This window comes from Tetrao urogallus (genome assembly GCF_951394365.1).
Source record: "Tetrao urogallus genome assembly, chromosome: 14".
Classification (NCBI taxonomy): Eukaryota; Metazoa; Chordata; class Aves; order Galliformes; family Phasianidae; genus Tetrao; species Tetrao urogallus.
This window is the reverse complement of record NC_136827.1, coordinates 10076147-10093309: the sequence shown is the minus strand read 5'-3', so window position 1 is coordinate 10093309 and position 17163 is coordinate 10076147. Positions and strand designations below refer to the sequence as shown.

The 17163-nt window shown below is 47.0% G+C and overlaps 1 protein-coding gene across 1 annotated transcript; it reads right to left on the bottom strand.

Moving 5' to 3' along the window:
* Positions 1-10748: 10748 nt before the first annotated feature.
* LOC306951660 (serine protease inhibitor Kazal-type 6-like) lies at positions 10749-14547 on the bottom strand (the record flags this gene model as incomplete). Its single annotated transcript, XM_079542199.1, has 4 exons — positions 10749-10794; positions 11643-11755; positions 12546-12571; positions 14487-14547. The coding sequence occupies 4 exons, from the start codon at positions 14545-14547 to the stop codon at positions 10749-10751; spliced, it is 246 nt and encodes an 81-aa protein (XP_079398325.1).
* Between the last annotated feature and the right edge of the window lie 2616 nt (positions 14548-17163).

Below are 17163 nucleotides of genomic sequence, written 5' to 3'. Positions count from 1 at the left end.
CTTATCTGCTGCTCTTTGTGGTTTAGTGCCAACTCAAGCTGTGTTTTAAACTAGTAAACCTGGAACCTGATGGATAAAAGTCTTTTTTGGCAAGTATGGAAGGTGAATTGCTGAAGTTTTGTCTCCTAGAGCTGATTTTTGAGCTGGATGGCTGACTCACTTGTGTACATAGGTTGCTCCAAAAGTAATGCTTCCTATTTATTTCCATAGAAACTACAACAGCTAAAAAGAGCACAGTAACACTGTTTGATGGAGCAAATTCTCACCTACAGAACCACTAGCTATGCATTTTCACCAGCAATGAACCAGAGCCTGCATACCACACTCATTAAAACCTGCACCAGCAGAGGTGACCCACTGTTTCACAGCTGCTGTGACAACATTGTTGCTAGGAAAATATTGTCCATGCAGTCCATCTTTCATCATCCCAAACAGATGAAAGGCAGAAGGTGCCTATATGGCAGGGGTGGTAGGACAGTCCAGCCAATATGCTCCATGGTCTTTAGACTAGCATAGGGCCTGGTGTTGTCATGCTACAGGAGAAAAGTCACTGTCTTCTCTGGTCTGACTCTGGAAGTCGAAGCCTTCAGCTTAGCATCATGCTTTAGCAGTCAAGAGTTGATGATTTGTCTGTGTTCCAGGAAATCTAGAAGGATCACTCCTTTCCTAGCCCAAAATACAGTGCAAGTCACTGTACCCACCAAAGGCTGTATCTTGAACTTATTCAGTGGAAAATTCACATGACACCAGTCCATGGGGTTGTGCTACATCCAGCGTTTGGTCTCCATAAACAGTCAGCAAGCATCAGTTAATGTCAGTGGGTGCCTTTTTTTCCCCTCATGGAAGAATTCAGTGACACATCTTTACTTATACACACAGATACCATTGTGTCAGCGTGCCCCTCTACTGCCATCAGTCACACAGCAACAAAACATAACAGAATAATGGTGGGAAGGTTCAGCCTTGACAGCCATACCACCAACATCCACCTCGCAGGCCAACATAGTGAAATGGGAGGCATTACTTTCGGAGCAGCCATCGTACTTGGAGCATAGATAACTCTGAGGTTTGAACTGTGAACGTCTACAGGATTGAAATACGAAGTACTGCACTAGGGCATGCTGAGCCACACAGCTGGAGAAGACAGAACCAAGGCAACACGTTTAAACGTGCACTCGGGTCTTGTTCAATGGTGGTATACACATACACACACTGTACTGAAGTTGGGCCTCCTTTCTCCTGCTCTGCACATGGAACTCGAAAAAAGATCTCAATTTTTTGGTAATAACACTAGGATTGCATCCCAGAATTCTGAAGTGCTTAATAATCTGAGACAGGTGTGCATTCCTCTTCCACATAGCTTGTAAGCTGATCTGGAGTACATGAGAACAGCCTGCATACGATGGTAACTCATGACTGTTACTGACAAATCATTATGGTTGTTATGACTGGTATTGTTTCCCCTATCGTTCTGTGTTTGAAGGTTGGTCTCACAATTTGAATGGTTTTGAGTCCAGAAACCCGTGTACTTCACTGGCTCTCAGAAATGCTGCAGTCTTCCTCAGCTGAGAGATTGAGATATACGAAATCATAAAGCTGTGCGTAAGTCAGGTGCTAACCTGATGTTCACCAAATCCCACAGCACCAGAGCGAGGGCTCACTCGTGTGAATTGAAGCAGCTTAAAGCCATTATAAGAGTGGCAGGTAGTGAAACCCTGCAATTTGTTGCCAATGGTTGGAGTTGAGGCAGGTGCTATCAGCAAGTTCAGAAAGGAATTCGGCTCTCACGTTTTTATGGTGGACATTTCCAAACCTCGCTTACATTACAGAACATCACCTGATTTTGTGCCAAACCACCAATATTTACAGTAAGGAAAATGAATACTACTGTAATTAGCCCACAAATAAGGCTGTCATTGCTTGTGGGCTCAGGAAAACAGCCATGCTGACATGGCTTCTCTGTTTTGAGAGAGAAGGCAGTTTGACCTACTTGCGTTTCCAAAGCATGGATGGATGTTGGGAACAGCTGTCAATGCTCTGCACCCCCTTAATGTTCAGTTCCCATTTTTTATTATATTGGGGTCTCTGAGAAATATTTGATCAACTGTTTTCACAATCTGTTAAACAAAACAGGATTAAAATAATCAAAGGAAGAAGGCAGCTTAATGACAGAGTTCTACTGACTGTTCTGTGGCTCTGGAGGAGCAATAAATAGACCAGTCAGAATAATCCAAATATTTTCCTGTGTCAGACTGTACCGGACTCTCAGTACATGTCAAGTATTTTGTATGGTGTTCTATCTGATTATTCATACCAAAAGAGACAGTCCATTTGGAAATGAAGTTATTTCTCTAAGCTCTGGATATCTGACAACTTTAATACCTCACGGTGGCATGAATGCCCATCACCAGAGCTACACAGTGACAGCTGAAGCCAAGAACTGAACTGCAAATTCAGCTCCACAAATCCTGCTGCATGACTGTGAAATTTACAGCTAGTTGCCAATTTTCATTCCTGACTTGACATGTGACTGACAGCAAATGGATGCCAAAAAGTGAAGATGAAGCCCATGCGGAAATGGTTTCAGAGGGCACTGAGAAGCACTCTTGATTCACTAAGGGTATTAAAAGCTAGAAGCTCTGGGTGAAGAAGTGCAAGAGGGCAGAATCCTCTGACATTTCAATACTGACATTGCAGCAGTCATGTTGGGTGCTACCCAGAATGGGTGTGGGTGACCACTGCACCCAGATGAAGTGGCCAATGGATTGAAGAAGAAAGATTTGAGTGGAAAAGGTAAAGTTGATGAAGAAAATACAGAACCAGAAGAGAAAAACATTCATCTCTCCTGCAGAAGACACAACACACCTTTCAAACACCATGAGTTTCTTATGTGGGTCATGTTTAGCAGTGACAAACATAAGTAGCAGAGCACTGTACTGCTATGCACACTTTAAAAAGGGCCATTAATCAAGACATTAAGTTTGAAGTGCAAGCTAACCTAAACGCCTTGAGGTCTGGAAGATCTGCCTCATAATTAGAGAGGAGCTATTTCAGTTTGGTTCAGTTTTTGTAGAGAATGGTGAGAAATGGCCACTGTGGCTTACAGCACTGTTTGATCCCAACTCCAGACCACACTGCCTGCTTCAGACCCTCATTTCCCACAGCCCAGCTGTACTGTCCATCCCAGATCCCCTCCACTACAATCCCCAGTTGTCTTTAGATCCCTGATACACACAAGAGGCCTCTATCTCACCATCCACACCTCAGTCCTCTCCCAGCAGCATTCTGCAACAGGATTTCAAACTACTTTATACACTGATGAGTTTTCTCATACATCCCTGAACTTCATTTCTTGGGCTTATTCATGAGATGTGCACATCTCTGTGGATTCTTTGATGCTTTTGACACTGTGAGCACTCAGGTGTTCCTTTAGTTCTCAGAGGTGCAGAGCTCAGCACGTTTCCTTGCCTCACAGACACATACAATGCCACACCACTGATTCCCACATCTCTCCTGTGGAAGTTTCTCCCCCAACCCATTTGCTATAGGGAAATAACAGCCACAAGTCAAAGAGAGCTTGTTCTCAAATTGCATAGCGCTTTTAGCACTAAGGTGGTGGGCACAGCACAGAACAGTGCATCATCGACACTTGATTGAAAGTTGTTTTTTCCCCGTCAACTGTCTGGCTGGAAATTTCACGCTCACTCCACTCACAAAGCACATTTACCCCCCCCCCCCCAGGGTGTTTGTGTATTTAGATATATAAAAGAGCAGCTTTTGTCATCATGTCAGAGGCCCCCTCACCTTTCACAGCTGCTTTGCATGGCTGTGTGTTTGTATGCCATTGGCGTAGCAGTCTCTGAATGCTCTGCAGGAGGCAGTGTTATGGCATTGTCAGAGTGCTTTGATTTACGCTGTGCATTATTGATGTGTTGCAAGCTAGGAGCTCCCTTGGCAAGCTTCTAAGTTCTTTTCTCAGGTGTTTTGCTCTTGTATGGGTCATACTGGAAGAGCAAGCAGCAGCACAGAAAGCACACATTTAACAAGTGTTAATAGAACTGTAAGATATGATGCTTCCCAGGGGAAATTGAGCTGGCTCTAGTAAGCCTTGCAAAAAGCAATACTAAGTCCTTACACTGCTCTCTATATTCTGTCCACATTTCACTACATACCTGGGTATGCAACGTCTGTGAGCAGTGCACACTGCAAGCACCAACAGAATCTCAAGCACGTGCCCCAAGTGTAGCTGATACCAGTGGGACTGTTGGGTCCCTCTGCTGTCCTAGTGATGGATATTGCTTCAATTGGGACCAAAATGTATACTTAAAAAAAAAAAAAAAAAAAATAGATTGGAGATGAAAATGAGACAGTGACAGCATTCGTTTTAAATCTGATACATCCCTTGCAGATGTGTCTAGACAGAACAGCTGTGTAGAAATGCCTTCTCCATAGCAAACAGTAACATTAAGAACAAGAGAATCCGTATCTAATCCTGAGCTGCAGATATAAGTGGAGCTGTAACTCGATCTGAACGCTATCAGTGAACAATAAATGAACTGGGACAAACACATTCAGAGCTACTAAACTGCTTCATTTCAATTGCAGCTGGAAGAAAACAGGCAAATAACTGAGAATCCTGCCTTCCTTAAACAGAATCAAAACACTTCATTTTGTGTGTTCCCACTTCAAATACTCCTAAATTTTAAGAATTCAAGTAACCTTAAGTGATTTTTCTCCCCTTAATCTGTTATGATTGGTTTTGTTGGTTCACTGAAAAGTACCTAACACTTCCCTGAAGAGATGTTTCATTTTAGGGAAGATGAGAGACCAAGTTTAGGCAGGTTTAGTTCCATCACCAATAAACCACAGTGCATGGGTTTATGGAATGGAATTCACACAGCATCTGTGCAATATTCATGCAACTGGTCAATATGAACTCAATTATTAAACTGACAATTGCAATCTGATAACGTGAACTGTGTCTGCTATAAAACTTCCAGGTGCTCTAAGATACCCACCCAGTTCAACTTACATTGCCATTGCAGAGACACTTGTTGCTCTCAGAGGTGTGGAAAGAAGAGCTGACTGCCAATGCCAGGAGTGCTGGGGCTCGGTGCTGGTCCTGGAGCATCTGCACGGTGTTAGGATCTGAACTGCACAGCTCTGCGGTCAGAGAAGAGCAGAGTCAGGAGAGGTGCCCAGCCTCAGCCTGCAGCTCACCCAGTGCTGTGCTGGTGAAGCTCACAGCCACTGAGATGAGAGCAGCAAAATGATCTTGTGATACAAGATAAAATATAAAGTCCCTTAAAGGATAGATAATCAATAAGGATAATTGCAGATCCACAGAGCACAACTCAGCCAAATACAGGGCATGCTTCCAGAAACTATGGAAGGAAAAAAATCAGTGGCACTTTGAAAAGAAAAAAACCTCAAGTCATACCAGACCAGTGCCATGTTAGACTATTAAGGCAGCAAGCAGGGCAAGTGGAGTGCTGAGGGCTGAGTTCCTAGCAGCAGCTGATCTCTCACAAGGCTCACTTGAGCAATGCTTTAACGAGGCTCAGGCAGAAGCTGTGGGCCAGGCATGGGATGAGCGCTGTAACCAAGTGGCTGAAGCCCTGACAGCTCTGGGGGAGCTGAGCCCTTGGAGGCAGGAATGCGAGCCTGAACAAGATCATAGAATAGAAGGAACACAAACAATATTAATTGAATAGAACAAGGGACCCTTCAAGGATCAGAGCGCCCATCACCTCATAGAAGCACCCAAAAATCCAAACCTGAGCACCGTCCAAACACTCCTTCAGCTCCGGCAGCTCAGACTGCGCCCACTGCCCTGGGCAGCCATTCCATGCCCACCGCCCTTTGGGGCACCACCTTTCCCTAGCCCCAACCTGACCCTCGCCTGACGCAGCTTCATTTAGTCCTCTGGCAAAGTCTAAGAGCTCGGCACTATGATGTTTACCACCGGACAAAACTTATTTTCTACCAGGCTGCCCAGCTCGCACTCCAGGAGCGTCCCGGATCCGCGCAGCGCCGCTCGGTCTGCGGCAGCACCCAGCGCCCAGAGCCGGTACTGCACCGGCCGTCCGTCACCACGGGGACGGGAACCGGCACCAATCCAGGCCCTGGGGGGATGTCACCGAACCCCGAGCGATGCTGAGGTAGCCATCGGCCACAACGAGGATCAAGGAGCTACCAAGCAAAGAGCATCTATCGAAACAGAGCCGCGGGACGAGCAGCGCTTTGCTGGGGCAGCTGAGCGCCACACCGCCCTGCACCGAGCTGCTTGATCCACAGCAAGAGCAGCTGGGCTGCCCGCTCCTGAAGGATGTCCCGAAAAGCACCACCGAGGGGCGCAGCAGCCATGGGGTCTCCTGGCCGCCAGCAGGGGGAGCCCCATAGCCGGCAACGAGCGGAGCGCCGCTGACACACTGCGGGATGCGCCCTGGGCAGCGCAGTCACCGCCGATGTTTTTATGACATATTACCCTGCAGAGAAGGACTCAGAGCTCTCTGGGAAGAAAGCCAGAACTGTTACAGCCAGCCCTTCCCGCAACACCAGCATCTCTCCTAACTAACAGAGCAGTTTTAGACCAGAACCACATCGTGAAGCACCTACGTTTCCCACCTTACCCCAAACACTGGGCACAGGGGCCAGCCCTGCTGCATCCACTAATGCTGCTCCTTAGGGCCAGCCCCAGGTTGCTCAGGGCAGCACCCCAGTCCAGCAGATCTCAGCTGTGGCCTTGTCTTTCAGACCTGGACTGAGGCTCTATCCCTGCTCCCTCCAGGGAGGGTTGACCTTCCTGAATCTCTGGTCCCCTCATGCCCTATAGGTTCAGAATATCTCAAAGACATCACTAGAGCTATAAAGCAAATACTTCTTTAAGTGACACGCACTTTTCTAAGAGCATACACCTTGCACTTATCTTCCCTATTCTCATGTATTCAAGTATCATTCTTCATGTATTGTGGTAATACACATACATCATTATAAGCCTGCTCCAGCATTTCTGGAGCAACATTATAGGACGCTAACACCAGCCACAGTTAGCGCAGCTACTTCAACGAGACACTCTTACACCACACTACTTATTCTGGGGAGAGGAAAAACCAACAAACTCTTCCACTCCCATTCCAAAACACAACCCCCTTACCTTCTCCTTGCTCTGGAGTCCATAAAAAAAACCAACCCCAATGTTTTCCCTGGGCCTCTATTTAACTTCACCACCAACAATGGGGTGGAGAGGTCTGCTGGCTGATTCACAGCATCTGGGAACCCTCTCATCCCAAAGCTCAGCTGCTGTCTAATCCTTAAAGGATCCAACACACACAGATACCCTTCTACTGTTTCCTGCAAATGTCACTTTTAGTATCTTTTCAGTGCCTTGCAATAGAGTTCTCCCACCTGTCTCCTGAGCAATCATTTCTCTTGGCCCCACAGCTCTGCCTTCCCTCCCATATCCAGTGATAGAAACATAATGAAAAATGGGAGTTGAAGGCTGGAGCACTTGCTGAGGCAGGTGAGCTGAATGGTGAGATGGACACTTCAGGAGGATGCGTGGCTCTTTAAGGGGGTTCCTGACCAGACAGAGCTGGACTCCCCAGTGGTGCATGGCTGGGAGATGGGGCAGTTGCAAGGGAAGAGGTAACAAATGGAGAGAAGGCAAAAAGTCTTCACCATGGTGACAGTCAAACTCTGGGACTGGCAGCTCAGGGAGAATGCATGTTCTCTGCCTTCAGATGTCTTCAAATCTGAATGGGACAAAGCCCTGAGCAATCTGCCCTGACTTCAGGAGATACTCTTCCACAGTCCCAAAGTCCCTTCCAGTCTGTCCCAATCCCCTGGGAACTGGAACAACAACCGAATGCTGAGCTCCCTGCCCAGCTGGGAACACTGCAGCAGGAACCACCACCCCACATCATCCCGCAGTAGTTCAAAAAGCCTTATCAAGAGCTGTGAATGTCAAGGGAAGAAGTAGGACGAAGGATTCCAATGAGTTGTGACAGGGACACACGGCTATGCTGGGGAGGAGGCACTGGTGCACAGCAGTTAAATGGGCCAGGAGTCAGGGCACACCATGATGTTAGCTGCATCACCAGCAGAGCAGAGCTTGTGATGGAGATGTGGAGGTGCTCCTTCCCCTACATCAGGGTCCTCAGTTGTGAGCAGTGCTTTTTTTCAGTGAGAGCAGCCATGCAGAGATGTAATTCTCCCCTTATTTCTCTGCAGAGGGTCAGGTGATGGAGCAGCCACCGTGTTGCTGGGACTGTTTTCATCCAGCCTTGGCCCTTGGTCCAAGGAACTCCCTCCCCGGGGAAAGGAAGAGCTGCAGAGTTGCTCTGTTATCTAATAGAGGAGAGATCTCAAGTGTTTCGTGACTCACTCATCTTTCAAAGCTGTCAAAAAAAAAAAAAAAAAATTAAAAAAAAATCCCACAACTTAAAATGTGGAGGAAGGAAATTGAAGGAAAAATACCAGCTGAATGCTTGGTTTCTGGTTCAGTATGTGCCCAAGACTGCAGCTGGACACAGCCGAGAGCTCAGCCCAGAGAGTTCCATGCCCATCCTGAACAATCTCCCCCATCCAGGCCAGAGGGCTGTCTCACTGCCCTTGTGTTCACAGGGTTACAGCTAAGTGACCCCAATCTCCCTGGGTTGGGGGCTGGGCACAGCCATGGGGGCACTCACAACACTCCCTGTGACAGAAGGCGCTGCGAGGGCTCTCCCCACCTGGGCAAATTGCTCCAAAATGGCTGTGCCATTAGCAAGAGCTTCCTGGTATCATTGTGTTTTTATACTTCCAGATGCAATTGCGTTCCATGATTGCAGTTATGAGTCGTTGGGTGATTGCTGAGATATGCTTTGCATGTATGTAACATCATCTGCATTGCACAACACCGTGGATCCCCATATGCCATGTCTTTGCCTGAGCCCATCTTCTGTAGCGCCTGCTCCTGCTTGTTAAGGGGAACAGCTGCTGGAGGAAAGAGAAACGGAGGAGACCACCAGCCAGCTCCTGGGAAGTTTACATGGCTAAGCCCAGCTGGGGCCAAGGAGAGCTCTGGTTACAGTCAGTGCTCACACCACCAGCTGAGGCAAGGAGGGGCAGAGCCACCCTTCTCCAGCCTGCCACAGTGTTGCTGGGGCTGGTGGTTGGGTCTGGAGGGGTACAGAGGTGGTTTTATTTGCTGTTTGCGCTGAAAGGGCAAAATGCAGGCTGATTATAAAACAGAGAAGTCTCGCTGCTTCTGTTCTCTTGTGATCTGTCCTCGTTATTTCAGCCTCCAGATTAAAAAAGATTAGGCATGGGGATATACCATGAGGCTGTTGGAGTCACCAAGAGACATCTCAGGCACAGAAATGTCCGATATCCCCCCCTCATTAATATTTCTCTTTCCATCTGAAGAACTGTACTGAGATACAGCACTATTCCGTAGCCACAACTTGGCTCACAGGGTCACTCCGATTGGAAAGGGGATGCAGGGCTCATCCTAATTCGGACAATAGAGAGGATGAAAAAGGTCCTCCCGCAACTCACCGGGGTCCTTGGTGATCAGTTGTCCTCAGGCAGGAGGTGCTTTTACCTCCCCTCAATCTTATCGTGTTCTGGCCGCCTGACTGTTATGTTTACTAAAGAAACATCTGAATTTGGAATAAAGCAAATTGCAACTCTCCTTGGCTACAAAATATAATGTCCCAATTCACTTCAAAGCCTGCAGTGTGGCACCACAGGCGAGCACTTAGCTCTGTCCAAACACCATCCAGGAGCTGAGATGCTCAGCGTAAAGGTGTTTGCAAAATGAGTTGGCTGACCTCATGATAAAATCTAAAGCTCCCTTTGAAACTTAAGTGTTTAACATTAAGTGAGTAGAGTCCCATTGATGTGCTGCCAACGTTTTAACGAGGGGATGCCACAAGCATTTCCCTGTGTATGTTTTGTACAGCGAATGGGGAGAGACTATAGACTTCTCTGGTTGGCACAAAGAAGGATTTTCCAGCCAGCATCAAGGAGAGAGAGAGCAGCAGTGTGAAAACTAAAGAAAGAAATCAAGTTTGTGTGCAGCTGCAAACTAATGCTGGTGAGTTTAGAGTCTTTGAGGCAAAGTGCTCTTTTAGGACAAACAAGGAAAGTGAAGTCTTTGTGTTTCTGCCTAAAGCCAGCCTCCCCTGCCACCTTCCTGGTGCAGGCTTAAATGCAGCAACACTCCTCAGCCTCATCCTGTCTGCTTCTGGCTTCCCAAGCAGATGAGGCATCCACAGCCACACCACTCGTAGCTCTCTGCCACCTTCATGCTCACACCTCAGTGAGTGGGACACATCTGGAGTGGCCACTGAGAGGCAAAGTTGCATGCTGTCACCCACCCATGGGACCGTCGAGCAAGGCAGCCATTTGTCTGTAGGATGGGATGGAATGGCATGGCACAGCATGGAAGAGCTGTGGCAGTGGCAGGGAGGGCAGAGCTGTGGGAATCATTGCTCCTGCTCAGGCAGCATGGTGCCTCCTGATAGGAATTCTATGATTCTATGACTCTAAGATGATGATATAACAGCACAATGCAGTAAACATTTCAGTTGCTAGCACAGCTGCATGAAAAGCTTATCTGGGTGTTACGGAAAAAGGAATCCAGCCAAAAAGGTGTGCTGAGTTTTATTTTATTGAGCAGAATGGCAGCGACAAGGACAGCTGCTGCTGTGCCCAGGCTCCTGCGCCTGTGACAGACGAGGATCGGTGCTTGGTGCTCAGGCTCAGCACTTCCCCATGTGCTTCAATCGTATCTTCCCTCCGCTCCTCCTGTAAAAGGAGCAGCATGGAAACAAAGCAGTGTATAGCATCCAGCACAGACACAGCTGGGACAGGGAGCTTGTCCCTCTGAACAAGATCATTTGCCCGACTCTGGTGCCTCACAGGGAGCATCAAGCCATCTTTCCCTCTTCTCTAATTTCCCTTTGGATAAGGCAGCCTTTAGAGTGCAGAACTGATAAGGATAAATCAATTTTTTTGCAGGCCTTCAGTCCAGAGGTGTCGGCTCCTATTACAGCTCCTTTAGAGGAGACAGGAGAGGAGAAACTCCAGTCCTTCCTCTGAGATTCTGTGTACTTTTCCACTAAGTCCATTTAGACTTTCATTTCAGCACTTGCCCTGTTCATTGCAGGGGTGTTGGACCAGTTGACCTTTAAAGGTCCCTTTCGACTCAAACAAATCTATGATTCTATGAGTCTATGACTTTCCTCCAATAATTTGGCATGCATAATCCTACATTCCTCCAGACATTTCAGAATCCAGAGGTGTGGACAGGGAGAGCTTCAGCCTGTGGCATACAGAGGAAAATGAGCATCAATTTAGCCCATGCAGAAGGTCTAGGCAGGTTCAATGGCCTCCCAGGCCCTGCGCCATCTCTCTAAGGCTATGAGCATCATAGAAAGCCTGGAAATGAATCAATATTAAGCTGAAATATACCCAAGCATGCTGGTGAGGAGCTGACATTTGAACTAGATGAACTTAGTGGTCTTTTCCAACTTTAGCCATTCTCTAGCTCTATGATTCTATGGGCAGGGATTGCTCTGTGTGAGGGGGGCAGCAGTGTGGGGCTGGAAGTGGACCATCCCTGTGTGGGTCCGTATCCCACCACCCCCACTTACAGCACAGCCTTGCAGAAGGCACACTTGTTGCCGTACGTCACGCCATCGGTGCCACAGTGAGGGTTGGACTCCCTTGTGCAGAACACACTCCTGTTTAAGAACTCTTTGCAGATCTGCAAAAGAAATCAAAAATAACAACCACAATAAACCACTGGGTTTCACTTTCCAAGCAGGAAACAAGATCGCTAGTGTGATCTTCTTCCAGCCCAGAGGCCCAAAGCAGCAGTGAGGCATAGCCTGCTTACTGAAAAACGAAGTCCTGTCACAACTGGCCGAAACAGGGGAAATCCTGCCCTGTGGCTGAGGAGGGAAGCCGTCACCATCTGGGGGCAGCCCTGGGGTCCCAAGGACATGAGTTGGTTCACCTGTGCACACAGGGAGAGCATCAGCACTGATGCAGCCCCACATCCGTGCCCGGCACCACGCAGCTCACACCACTGCATGGCCTGGGGCTGCCATACACAGGAGTCTGGGCATGAGTTGGTTGGACTCAAAGACCTTAGTGGTCTTTCCAACCTTAATGATTCTATGAAGTGAACAGGCATTTGGACAAGCTCCAGTTATGGATTTAGTTTAAAGGAGTATATTACTCCTGATTTCACATTCGTTGCATGGAGGAGCGAACAGACAAAAGCAATACTGCAAGCCAGCCCTGCGCTGGATCAAACCATGGGGAGCGTGTACTAAACCAGCTAAATCATCCCCTGACTTGTTTGCTACTGTGGCCATAGCTAACACCTCTGTGCTGTGTGAGCATTCCGAAGCACTGGGGCACCTTGGCAGGACCCACTTGCTCCCAGCAAAACCCAAAGCAGTTCAGCATGCACCGAGATCTGTTAGAAAAGCAGTCTTCTAGAGCCAGGAGAAAATGCAGATTCAGAAAACAGAAAGAGCTGCACTAACCTCCTCAATGTCTTGAGCTGCTACACCTAGAATTGAAGCAAACAAACAAACAAAGATTTTATACACATTAGCATTATTTTCTGAGAGAACTGAACCCAAGTCACAAACCCCTTTACAAACTGCAGCACAAAACACACCAGGTTTTCCCTCCTCTGCCATTCTGTGTGGTGGAGGAGGGGTAGGAAATACATTATCGGAATTGCTTTTCAGTATTTTGCTATTTGAAAAATGTTACTAAAATACCATGTAATCAGTCATTCAGCTGCTAACTGCACCGCAGACACATAAACCCATCTCCCTGGCAGGCAGCCACCACCAGGGATGCAGGGAGCTATGTCAGAACTGAGCCTCTCTCAGCAGAGATTTTAAAGCTTCATTGAGTCTTATGGCTTTTAGGCTCTTGCACCTCTGAATTACAAAACTGGCCAGAACGGTAACAAAAGCACACAGGGGAGATGGAGGAGGAGACCCTGCAGTCAGCATCAGAGCCATCTGCAGCATGGCACAGCCCTGAGGCTTCTGGAACAGCCTGATCCGGATGAGATACAAAGGGATAGCCTGGCGTGATCTGGGGCAGAACAGGCAGTGCCAGACAGTGACAGAGCAAAAATACCTGCTGCAGACACAGGCTCTGGGCTTGGAGACAGTCAGTCCATCCTCTTTGATATTTCCAGCCTGCAATCTTTGCGTGGGGCCAGGTCACAGCCATGGGATGGATCCTATGGTGTCTGACAGAGAGCGGGCTGCACACAGTTCTGCAGGAGCTGGAGCACATTGCAGTGGGACACCCCTCGTGGTTAGGGTGCAAGTTGGAAGCACTGTAGCATCACACTCAGCAGGACCAGAATCCATGACCCCACTCAGCTTCTGCCTGCTGTGATGCCTTTCAGTGTTTGATCCTTGCCATTTGTGTATCTGTCACATCCTCAGCTAGGCTGAAGGGGGAAGCAGCCATTAGGGCTATCTGCATATTATTTACAAAATAGCTCATTAGATAATTTTTATAAATATTACATGCATCTACACAAGACTTTGTGAGAACGTCTCTTGGCATCTGTTAATTTTATTTGAGATCACAGAGTTTGCTGCTATTCTGCCTGGTGTTGGAAAGAAGCTTTAGCACTGTGATGGAACCCAGTCCCAATTAAGACTCAATTAAAGACAGATGAATATTTCATAATTAATGATGTGTACAAAGTAATTCACCTCTTTTCTCCATGCACAGCCTGCAATTTTCTCAAGTGAATTCTTTATTCAAATTATTCACAGAAAAACAAGTATAAATAATTCTTGATCTGCAGTCTTCAATAATGACCACCACAACGCTTCCACGTTCGGATCAGCTGGACACGAACAGCCCGTGTGCCCTACACATCCTAAACCATCAGCCAGCCTTCCCAGACCAACAGAGAGATGTGTAAACCTCAAGATAAATAAACGCTGGATCCTTTCAATTTGCCCTCTTTGTTCTGGTTCCTTGAGGACATTTGAATTTAATTTTCAAGCTTTCCTCTGCAACATATTTGGAAGCTGAAACTTTCATCTAATTATGCTGCCACATCTCTGAGGAAAACACCAACTACCAAATGCTTAGAATCAAAACAGGAGCTGATGACCCTGAGGTATGAGTTTCTTCTCTAACTGGTTCAGCAAAACTCTGCAGCAAACATTTCTACCAAAACTCATGATTACACTCTGCTTTGGTGCATTTGCTGAACGAGCTGCTTACAATTTGCTCATTCTGTCTCCCAGTGACACCTCCACAGTGTTATTCACTGCGGAGGCACACGAGGAATGGAAATACGTGACGCGAGCAAGCAAGTCCCACAGATATTTTCTACTTGCTCAGCTTTCTCTTCAAGCCCGTCATCCAGTGATCAAGGCTCCCTGAAGTTGCTCTTGTCATAAAGTTTCTTTCTAGGCTACAGAAATATAACTTACCCGAGAAGAACGACAGCAGCAGCAGCAGGCTGAGGAGCACCGAGGTGCCTGTTGCCTTCATGCTGCTCTTTTAGTCCCCGGCAATCGACCAGTTTGGGAGGTGTTGTCACAGCCACAAGCCCACAGCGTGCTCATAGCCCTGCCTCTGTGTATTTATGTACCTATCCGCTGCTGCCCTCATTCCTCACCTTAATTGTGAGAACTTCTCCACTTCGTTTCTAGAGCCATTATTGGTCCTGGCCGTGTTTATGGTGCTTTAGGAATGCCGCCCTGTCCACATCAAACTTAGAAAGGGCTAATTACATGAGTGATAAACTTGGGCCTGTAATATCTTTGTGTTGGGTTGGTGTTTTTTTTTTTTTTTCTGAATAGTCACAGGATTCTCACAAGGGTGAATTTTCAAAGTGGTGATTCATCGGGGAAGCTGGTAATTTTCATTCTCTGGGTCCTCGCTGAATGCCAGCTCCAAGGCTTTGAGCATGGCGTGATGACACTCACCAGACATTACGAAATAAATCACAGCATGAGAATGTGTTGTCTGTGAAACCAATTATGCGTTGTTCTCTGGCTATTTTTGAGGATGGTTCTAAATTTGTTGGGTTGGGGTGGAGAAGCACACCAGGGCTCTCATAGCCGTGTGCAGTCCCACATAGGACAGCCACCTCTCCTCCCTGAACTATTTAAACTATAGCTGTCAATGTTTTCCAGTTTTACATTCACAAACATATGCTAGGGCTCTATTTCCACAGCAAGCAGCAATTACAGGAATTTGGTGGGGAATCAGGAGACTCACTCTGTTTCCAGCTGATTCTGTGTAAAGAGTATAGAATCACAGGATCGTTGAAGTTGGAAAAGACCACTAAGATCAGCCAACCATCAACCCATCTCCAGCCATCTCTTCACCAAGAGTAGCATTTAGTTGCACCACTTGCTAAATATCTCTTCAGATAGGCACAGCCTTTAAAATTTCAGCAAGAAATTTTGTTAAGAAACAAGTGTTATGGGAACACTCTTTATAGACAGATCTTCATATTCACTTCCCCAGCAAATTTTGTAACTGCAACCTACTGTATGAAGCCTACTTTAGCAAGGGGTTGAACTCGATAATTTCCAGTTTCTCTTTCAACCTCTACGATTCTGCTATTCCAACAAAATTTCACACAAGAATGGAAAACAAACAAACAAAAAATGCACTTCAATATATTTTTCTAGCAAACAAGGATTTCCCAAACATCCTCAACTAGCAAGTGAGAGTTTCTGTAGGAGAGCAATGCCATGACCGCCCTACACCTGGGAAAGCATTAGAGCTTGCAGCTCACTAGACACCATAAAACCCACATAACAGAGGAACCGCGACTGACAGGTGAGTTCTCAGATGTCTATTAGGGTGAGCTCACAACACAGCTTCTCATATAATTTACAAGCCCGTCAGCCGCAGTGCCATTCAAAATCATGCTTAGTTCTGCCACTCGCAGAATTCTGTGTTTGCCTTTTCTAGCTCCAGACTCTGCTCGCTGCCCCAGCACTAATACCTCAGCTCTACAGCTATCCAAACGTTTCATTTGCTACAGCATAGCTGACTGGGAAAAGCCTTAGAAAACATACCACAGGGACCAGTCCTTTGCGGGCTGGGAGGAAGAGACTAAATTAGCAAAGCGGTGATTATCTTTATCACTCCTCTTTGCGCTTCTTATAACCTATGAAGCGGGCTGCTTGCTGCTGTATGTTGTGAAGTTCAGTCTCTCTGATTTCTCAGAAAAATGGGAATGGAACGGGACCGGACAAGACAAAGACACCTGGGATTTGCCTTACAGAGGAATGGCTGGGCAGAGCCTCACTCTTACCTAGCCAAGTATTTACCTGCACTGGGCCAACCTCTGGGCTTACTTGATAAAACCTTTTTCCATTTTCTGAAGAGTTTTTGTCTGTACAGCCACATGCTCCGCGCTTGCCTTTTGCCCTCCCTTTCCCTGTAAGACATCAGCCCTTCTTTGAACTTTTCCAAAGCCTTTTTTTGCTCCTGAGCAGGTACCAGGCTTGCTCCGGCACACTGTGGAAGAGGCCTACCACGGGATCTCATTGTTGAAGGCACCCTCCTGCTCTGACCAAAACTCTGTGATAATTCAACAAACCTCCTGGCCAATGAGACATTACAGCTGAGCTGTGTCCTTCACTAAAGGTCTCTGCTCACTTTCAGTAGTGGCTTACGCTATTTCTTGGCTACTTTTTTCCTTTCTAGGCAGATTAGCAGGGAGCACACTCACGGCTCTCCAGCTTACCTTTTCTCGCCAGCAGGCACAGAGCACACTGTGGTTTGCACTGCCTGTACTAATAGAATAAACATTTCAAAGTTCCATCCACCTTCCTAGGATGGAGCACTGCCCTGACACACTATTAAAGGACAGCTTTTCATCTTCTGGTGGGAAGCACCCATAAGATTTCTAGGTCAAGATATAGTTTATTTCAGGCAATAAAGCCAGAGAAAAACTTGGAAGTCACAGATTTTGTCCTCATTATCAGCCTGAACAGCTGAATGTCTTCCTACGTAATGAGAGAATGGGAGGTGGAGAAAAGAAGGAGAAGGTGACATGAGTGGAGGCACTTGGGACTTTTCGCCTGTTGTTTGCATACTCATTCCTTGACTCACCCGAAGAGATAGCGCATCACTGTGCGTGCT